Source organism: Osmerus mordax, chromosome 8, assembly GCF_038355195.1.
Source record: "Osmerus mordax isolate fOsmMor3 chromosome 8, fOsmMor3.pri, whole genome shotgun sequence".
Taxonomy (NCBI): Eukaryota; Metazoa; Chordata; class Actinopteri; order Osmeriformes; family Osmeridae; genus Osmerus; species Osmerus mordax.
Genome location: NC_090057.1, coordinates 8,013,945 through 8,023,072, shown reverse-complemented (window position 1 = coordinate 8,023,072; position 9,128 = coordinate 8,013,945). Strand labels below are relative to the sequence as shown.

At 44.2% G+C, this 9,128-nt stretch overlaps 1 protein-coding gene across 2 annotated transcripts; it reads right to left on the bottom strand.

Annotated features, from left to right (window-relative positions):
- Positions 1-748: 748 nt before the first annotated feature.
- Positions 749-8,259, bottom strand: znf513a (zinc finger protein 513a). Of its 2 annotated transcripts, XM_067241123.1 has the most exons (6): positions 8,079-8,259; positions 7,190-7,327; positions 6,053-6,187; positions 3,355-4,125; positions 2,981-3,190; positions 749-2,885 (listed from the first exon to the last, which is right to left on the bottom strand). In XM_067241123.1, the coding sequence occupies exons 2-6, from the start codon at positions 7,227-7,229 to the stop codon at positions 1,960-1,962; spliced, it is 2,082 nt and encodes a 693-aa protein (XP_067097224.1). In that variant the 5' UTR covers positions 7,230-7,327; positions 8,079-8,259; the 3' UTR covers positions 749-1,959. The 2 variants fall into 2 exon arrangements, with proteins under 2 accessions (XP_067097224.1, XP_067097225.1); XM_067241124.1 differs by lacking the exons at positions 6,053-6,187; positions 7,190-7,327; positions 8,079-8,259 and adding an exon at positions 4,752-5,525.
- Between the last annotated feature and the right edge of the window lie 869 nt (positions 8,260-9,128).

Genomic DNA, 9,128 nt, shown 5'->3' with positions numbered 1-9,128 from the left:
CCTCTATTCATACATTACTTTCTCTACATTATGACTTCCATGTACCATTATTCTAGCTTAAATTGTTTTAGTAATAACTAGACCTAACAATAGTTCAGTTTTAACAACTGCAGTCAATCTTACACAGCATAGAAAGTATATTCATACTATAACAAGAAATATTTTATACCTATATTATTAAAATATATTTTACAGTAGTTATTTAAGATGTTACACCTATCTTCAAATAATTTAATCCAATCATGTATGAAATATCATGGATGAGTGAGTTGTTTTCAGAGCAACTCTTGAGTACCTGTCTGCATTACTACTAGCAATCTGCATTCTTTGTAGTGCAAGTTTTCTTAAATACCCCATGACACTGCCATTGTTTTCACTTACTGAATAGAAATGTCCCCCCTTAAAATTGATATCTGATCAAATGTAAATATTGAGGTGTACATTTGATATGTATACAAATATATACAGAGTGATCCCAGTTTTACTGTCAGATCAGTGTGTTTTCAACAAGAAAAGTATATTTGCATTCTAGGCGATAGGACTTTTCTTGGGAAAAAAAGTGATTATTACACAAACAGAACAGATCTGGGGATATGTTAGAATTTTCCCTCAAACTAGCTAGGCCATGGGCGCCCTCCGGTGGCAGAGATGTGGAATTGTATGCCATTTGTAAAAAATAAAATAAAAATCTTAAAAAGAATTTAAAAGAAGTCTAAATCTCCAAATACGATCTACCACAAAGTGGACACAGAGTTTGTGTTTATTTCAAAATACTTAATTAAGGCAATTATGAAACCACTGCATAAGAACAAGAAAACAGCAAGGGACCAGGGGGATAAATCAACATGTTTCAATGCCCCGTAGAGCTTTTGCAACCTGAAAATATATCACTGCATACTTGTAGCAATTCACATTGTTTGTGAAATATGAAAATGTGGTCCCTTATATTTTCTTTAGTGTAAAATTAATGCCACTGACACATCACACATTCTTTAAAAGTGGAAGAAAACCAAATCTAGGAATATGCATTTCTAATGGGAAAATACAATCACGTTAAAAAAATAAACGTTATATATTCAGTTTTGACACTCTCATGCTTACTATTACGTGTCTTGCTTCAAGTAAAAACCAAAAAGACAATGGGCTAGTTTCACAGTTGATAAAGACACAACACACCAAAGCAACGCTAGTCATTCTCTCCCTCAAAGGATGTCTCATACGATCACACAGGAGAGCCAGAGTGAAGGATCAGGGCACAGCAGGGGAGGAAAACTTGATTATGTTGAATAATGAGCGTACAAATGACTCAATTCTGTGATGTATAATTGTTTTCTGTGGAAGTGAAATGTGCACAGGTGGAGACGATCATCTTACATTTGTGGGTTTGAGTTTGTCTCCAGCTCTGTGTGAAGCAGGGCAGTAGGCTACAGGGTAATATATGCAGAATCAGAAGCTGGATTTCTCATATTGGATGATCAGACACAGCCCACTGTAGGCGTTAGTCCCTCTGACAGCACAGGTTCCAGGCAGTAAGTCATGAAGACTAGAGTGGCGTGCAATAATGGAAGATTAAAAGTGACTAAGGCATAATGTGAGATGAGTAAACCCAGTGTTTGGTGAGGGGTGTGTGTTGACTAGCACATGTCTAGTACAAATCAGGTTAAGGGGCAGCAACAAATCCATTAGTCTGGCATGATACAGCAACAGAATCAAAAACAAGATATGAAGAGCATCTCCTTCCCTACTCTGTCCAACAGCATCAAAACAATCCGGTCCTCGTCTTTTTATAATAATTTGTGCATGATTCTAGATACAGTAGCAGCCACTGAAGATATTTGACAAAACACAGAACAATAAAACAACAATACAAAACAATATATAAGGACTTTGTGAGAGGACACAAAAAAACTAGTAGTTGCTGGTAGCTGTTTTTTGCCAAGTCTCTCTTCTTCTACAATCTCATGTGTGTGGCAGGACTCCGCCCCCTCGGGCGAGCACGTACTGCATATTCACCCCTCCATCTTTCCTCTCGGATGGAACCCCAACCCCCATCCCCTCATCTTCGTCCTCCTCCTCATCTTCCTCATGGCCGGGCGCCTGAACCTTGACCCAGCCCTCAGTGGCCAGGCCGTGCTTCTTCTGGTGTCTCTTGTAGTTGTCCCAGTGGCCCGTGGTGTAGCCACAGTCCTGGCACTTGTAGGGCTTCTCCCCCGTGTGGCGCAGCATGTGGCGCTTGAGGTTCATGCTCTGGTTGCAGCTGTAGCTGCAGAGAGGGCACTGGAAGGGCTTGACGCCCGAGTGGACGCGCTGGTGGCGTTTCAGGTTGGCCAGGTTGCCGCAGGCATAGTCACACAGGTGGCACTTGTAGGGCTTCTCGCCCGTGTGCACGCGGTGGTGGCGTTTCAGGTTGTCAAAGTGCGCCGAGGCATAGTCGCACTGCGGGCACTTGTAGGGCTTCTCGCCGCTGTGCGTCTTCATGTGGCGGGCCAGGTGGTTGGGGTAGTGGGTGAGGAAGGGGCAGACGGGGCAGGTGTACACCTTGTCACTGCGCTCGCCGGGGCTGCTGGGGGAGGACGAGTCTTTGGTCAGCATCTCCAGGGTGCACTTGGCACAGATCTGGGCCGACGAGCCGTCCTCGTCCTCCAGGACCACGCCGCACAGTCGGCAGGTGTAGGGGAAGAGCAGCGGGGGGAGCGTGTCACGTCCGGCCCCTGCCCCCGCCCCGCCCCTGCCGTCCCCACCTCCACTGCCAGTCTCCAGGAGGGGGGGTGGTGGTGGGCGCTGCAGAAGTGGGGGGGGACCCCCCCTCAGGCCACCGTCGAAAGCCACAAGGTAGCCATCTTTGTGGTCGGTCCCGTGCGTGTTCAAATCTGGTCTTACAGCTTCTGCAAAGAGGTCAACAGGGAAGGGAGCTCATGAGGCAACAACCTGAAAACCAACCCCTGAAAGTTGAAATGTGACGCTTAAAAACCTACAATACCTTCAGATGAAGCACCATGCCCCTCCCCCCTGGCTCTTTGACCCATCCTGGACCTCTTAATGCTGTTGTGGCCACTCCCATTGCCAGTGACGTCAAAGAGAGAGGTCTGGGGGCGCTCAGGAGGAGGAGGCCCCCTGGGGCTATCGAAGGCTGATAGGTAGGTGTGATTCTGCACGCCACCATGAAGATGTAGATCAGGCCTCACGTGTTCTACAGACAGGAAGAGAGGTCCACAAAGGTTAGCTGAAAGGACACATTCACCGGGGGAACTCTTTTGAAACTTATTTCATTTACCCTACTTTAAACTGAAAATGTCACTAGATATGAGTCTTTTTCCTTTAAACAATTAGATAGAGATGATATTGCTTTTATACCATCGACTGACACACTGGGCTCCTCCTCCTTGGCTCTTTGACCAATCCAAGGCCTTTTGAGGCTGTTGTGACTGCTGATTGGCCGGGGTACTTCCTGTACTGCGCCAGTGGCAGTGGGCGTGTGCATGCGCTGGTGCCTCTTCAGGTTGCCCAGGGAACTACAAGCAAAGGTGCAGCTGTCACACTTGTAGGGCTTCTCCCCAGTGTGGATCCGCAGGTGTCTCTGCAGGTTGACCAACTGGGCGGAGGCGTACGTACAGAGGGGGCAGTTGTACGGCTTCTCCCCGTTGTGAGTCTTCATGTGACGCTTCACATGGTTGGCGTAGCGCGACGAGAAACCGCACAGGTGGCACGAGCTCAACTTGGACTGGCCATCTTCACTCGCCAGGCTCGCGTTGGCCGTCCCGCCCCCTCCTCCGTCACTGTCCCCCTCTTGGGATTCCCCCCCGGTGCTCATCCCACTGGCTAGGCCAAACGGCGGCGTGCTATAGTCCCCGCCGCCTTTAGCCTCCCTGCCGGCCTTGCAGCAGCGCAGACAGTAAGGGCCTACCAGGTCTATGCCCGGACCGAGGGGCTCGTCCCGCAGCTGGCCGCAGCCCCGGCAGGACAGGTACGGGGGGAAGGCTGCGCCCGCCGCCTCCTCGTCCCGCTGGTGGTCGGTGGCAGCGTGGGGGTCGTCGGTGTCGCTCTCCATGCTGAGTTGGCTGTAGGCAGGACTCTCCTCATCACCCAAGGGGAAGACGGAGAACCCAATATCGGCTGCTTCTGCGTCTGCAGGGAGGGGCGTGTGCATGTGAGGGAGAGGGTGGTTGAAAACTATGAGCACACAAATTGCCACAATCATGACACATCTTGAACATTAGGGTGTCATTATGTCGTTAGTATCACTGGATATTGTGATTGGGCGTGTAATTAATGTTTATGGATGCCATTTCTTTTCCAAAGGGGCACTTATATATATATATATATATATATATGTGTGTGTCTTTATGGATGGAGGTCTTATGTTTGTTGACTTTATAGTTTATATTTCAAAGTTAATCTTTTTACAGACAAAACTCAAATGTTGATGAAAATCTCATAATACATTTTCCAATAATTTGTAGTACTGTCCTCTGTTCTGCTGAATCAAACAACAAACCCTCCCAAAACATTTTTTGTCACAACTGGGCCACAGAAAAATGCAGATTTCCACATCCAAGAACTGGTTTTAAAACAGCTTCTCGCTTCTGACATGAGAACATTTGGACTTGCTTTCATAAGATTTAAGTACTTGGCTTTACCTCAACAACTCTTACATTCAGATGAAAAAATACAGATACAAAGAAAAATACAAGCCCTTACCCAGAAAAGACACAAAGACAATATTCTCCAAGAACATCCGTGTTCATACTTACACTGCTGGCAGGGAGCTGTGTTTCTAATGTGCTGCCGGTACGCTGTTTGTTGTATCAGAAAAGAGGGATGAAAAAATACCAGATCTCTTCGCTGTGGGCTAGTTGAAAGAACTAAAGAAAACAGCCGAGCTTGCCAGGCCTCCATGCGCCTCTCTCGCAATCCGTCAATCCTCTTCTTCACACACCTCCTCTCTGTTTCTACCCGCCCCCCCCCCTCTCTCTCTTTCTCTCTGTATTGGTAGAGAAAGGAGGCAGACTGAAGCAGAACTACCTTCTTCTCTGGAAGGCAGAGGCAGACTGTATGGGGAGCAGGAGTCTGGCCCAGCCTTATATTGAGCCCTTCTGAACCCCCTAGTGAATGATTACTGGGCCTAATGATAATGATGATGACTATAATGGCAAGCCTGATGATGATGATGATGATAATGATGATGAGGGGGAGATGGAGATGATGATGATGATGATGACACCGGGGGAGCGGGAGCCGAGACAGCAGATGATGATGATGATGATGATGATAAATAAATGCTTTCCTGCAATGGTGTCCTTGATGATAATGGCTCCCTTTTTACGACCCCTGTATAATGGTGGTGACAGAGCTATTTTTTCTTTGCTTTGCTGTTTTATGATTGCTCTTTCTGACAGAGAGCCACAGCAGAAAGAAGGATTTCTACAGTGGATCTGTTCCTCTGACTGTCACAGTAGGAAAGAAAGCCCTGGTACATTGATTGAGAGAGCCAGAGCTAATGTGTCCTTTCAGGACCTTCTATGAGTCTGTACTTCCAAACTACTTCCTTTCACACTAAACCAATCAAAACTAATTTGGGAAGCTGCTTTGCTCATGAAAACATTTGTAGGGTAAGAAAGCAGGCTTCATACAAAGGACAGTTGTCAGACAGAACTGTATTTTTGACCGTGGTTGGAATCTGAAGCCCCTGGCGTTTTTCATCTGACTTTGAACAGAGTTGGAACACACTGGAGTCATTGTTCTTGCCATCAAAAAAGGGAACATTTACACAGAACTGCATAGCAATGTTGGCAAGGGTAGCTGAACCTTTTTTTTTTTTATCTGAAGAAAGTCTTGTGCTGTTGCACACTAGTAACCATGACCAACATTCAACTTATCTACAAATAAGTCATACAAGGTAACAATTACTCACTAATAGTCACCAATTATAAATGTTTAATCTAATGGGAAAAGGCTGCAAAGCTTTCTCAATAATAGAAATAGTGCTCCGAATCTCTCAAAGCTATTTCAGAATCAGCTCGAAAGCTAAGGAAGTGGAACTACTACTACCCACCTGAGTACTTGTCTAAGTCTGGGATCTTGTTTTCATCGTCAGGATCACCAAACTCAAGGTCATTTCCCAGAAGGAAGTCTGTCTCCAAGTTGATGCTCCCTGGAGTTTCTATGGGTACACCATCTTCAGAATCCACTGCAGTTGGGAAAAGACGACCAAAAAACATGAAATAAGGTATTTGTGATGTGAATGACACCACAGACAACTTTATGTAGTGATCTTTTCAACCTTTATTTGCACAAAAGTACTTTGCAATAGCACTATTGGCACCAATGCAATAGGTTCAGATCATTAAAATATAATATAAATTATCTAACCATACATAACACAAAAATATTGTTGCACCGGGATAAACCAAATTCTGATTCTGATGCTTAATTATGTGAAATATGTGTTGGTGACAAGTTTAGTTATATGTTTACATTTCCAATATTACTTTATATACTTATCCTTATTGCAATAAGCTCTATCAAGTGAAATTAGATGCTGCAATTCCCAAGCATGAAATAAACAAACAAATTCATAAATCAAGACAGTCTCCGATGAATTCACAGATGGATGCTCTTTCTGTTGGACGCAGTACTTTCTTGTTGGCAACTTCTGTTCAACGGCAACTTCTGCCAATAACATCTGAAATATCTCAGGCGTAATGGAACCAACACCCCTGATGCACAGCTGCCATCTCCCAAGGAAACCGCTCACTTTCAAGGACAAAGCCAGGAGAGAGTAGAGCTTGTTCAGCGAGCCTCATCTATCCCCATCAGTCTACTGCACTCCAGTGGTTGTTTTGCAATTACATTTTACTATTATTGTAGTGCGTGCATGAGTGTGTGGAGGGGGAGGGGACTCCCCAAATGAGGAGTAACAACCAATAGATTCTTTATCTCCAAGATTCTTGGTTGCTATGGAGTAGGGCAGACCAACTCATTCACTTAAACGGTTGCTGAGATGCATTTTGAGCAATGTCCTATGACTCCCTGATATATTTTGTCAAAGATAACAACCAAGCCTACATATAGGGTCTACAATCTAAGTATTCAGTGATCATGTAATATGTTTGAGGACTGACTTGGTGAGGAAATAAAGATAATGACATATGTAAGTTCAATTCCAGTGCTCTGTATAGTAAGAACTTACACTTGACAGGTTGTGGATTCTGTTGTTTTCTTCTGGGCATCTTCCAGTCAGCCTCTCTCTCTTTTGCAACCTCTTCTGGAAGACTCTGCACACGATCAGCTCATTGTTGTTATCTTGGGAGTCTTTCCTCCAGTATTTCTAGGAAACAGAACAAAATGTACTCAACGTTAACTTATTCATAAACACACCTTATGACATACTGGAAATGCAGCCAGACTCTCCAGTGAAAAATAATATGTTCCTCCCGGCCAATTACTAGTCTAGCCAGTTCTGTGTCTTCTAATGTCAATAGTATTCCGACCAAGCAAGTGGGGAAACACGTTTTAGTGTGATTTTGCGTACAGGTTTCAGGCACAGTTTAACTAATCAAGCTGACAAGCTCACTCTGCCGGCTCCGGTACTTCCTAGTTCACATGCTAACGGAAATGTGCAGTGGCACCATGACCCATCAGGGGAGGCAGGTGTGAGTTCTCTCGCACACCAAAACCAGCTATATCTGAGCAGCATAAACAGTCTAACGTTGTAAATTGGCTAGCCAACTCACCTTTCTTAGCCTGGCACAGTTGTTAGCTAGCTAGCAGCCGCGTAAACACAGAGTGGCAATAATCATGATATAAGCAAATCCTTTTATCAACAATAAGTTATAGCATAACGTTATCTTGTCTAACCTGCACTGAAACATGTAGAACAATTTCTGATACGTGCGATTTGTGTAGCCTACACTACGTTATACGGAGTGAGTAGCTAGTTTGGCTTTCAAGCCGTCAAATAAACCCTATCCTGTGACTCGCTAGCTAGCCAATTAGTAAGTAACCACCAATGGTGCTAGCTAAAGCTAGCCAAATATCAAGAGAAGCTAACTAGCTAGCTAGCTTTTCAGCTAACGTACCAAAATATCGGTGACAAAACTCTCGATTGTGGTTCTTTTCATCTGTTAACGTTCCATTAGAGGGAAGATTAACTGGATCAACGATACCGTGTCTTGATATCCGCCATTTCTTTATGAGCAGCGGTGGCAAAGAAAGGCAATTAATGGTGTTTTTCATAACTTAATTGATTTTTAGATTTCCATTGTATACACTTCTCTTCCGCTGTTTCGCGTATTTCCGTTTCCTAAATCCATTTCCGGTCAACTATATGATGGTACTTGTAGTCCTTAAAAAGATCAATCATAAAGCTCAGTTTCGTGTAAAGTTTATTTACAAAAAACGTTAATAAGAATAAAGTAATGCTTTTTATTTACACTAATAAAACTTAATATATTCGACCTTGACGATTTCGCAAAAACTGTTCATAAACTGTGCGTAAACTAGCCTATATTCCATTATTAGATGCTCTATTATTTCCAAGGTACCAGGCAACTTGTGAATAAAACATTCTGAACAGGTCATGGGCTTTAATTGTCTGTTTATTATACACACTCGTGTTTATAATGTATTATTTATGAAATTAAATGGTTCAGGGGAAGATCCCTTCCTCCCAGCCATACGAATGAACCTGACTCAACCAAATTTAGAGGTTGGATATTTCATGAATAGGAGATCCTTTTATTTCTGCGTCATCCTATTGGCTCCTCTCACTGCAGCGTTCCTCCCGCAGGCCGTTTCAGCCCACTCTCCATCACAGCAGCGTTGACGCTCTTCAGTGGGGATCTCCTCGTCAGCGTCATGCGCCTCGTTTCTCGAACAGTGAGATCTTGCAAAATTAATGCTAGCTATAGCATAGATGGCCAGACATGTTTTAACAGTGGAAGGATTTTTGATTGTGTTGGTTCCAAAGGGGAGGAGTCAGTCGACTGGACTGCAAAGCCACAAACGCACATAACAGAGGCAAGGTAGGCAATGCCGTTTACGTAATGTGAATAATGTGATGTTTATGTCATTCATTCTCATAGCGCAAACAGAAAACCCCGTGCACTTTGGCAAATATTAGAATTAAG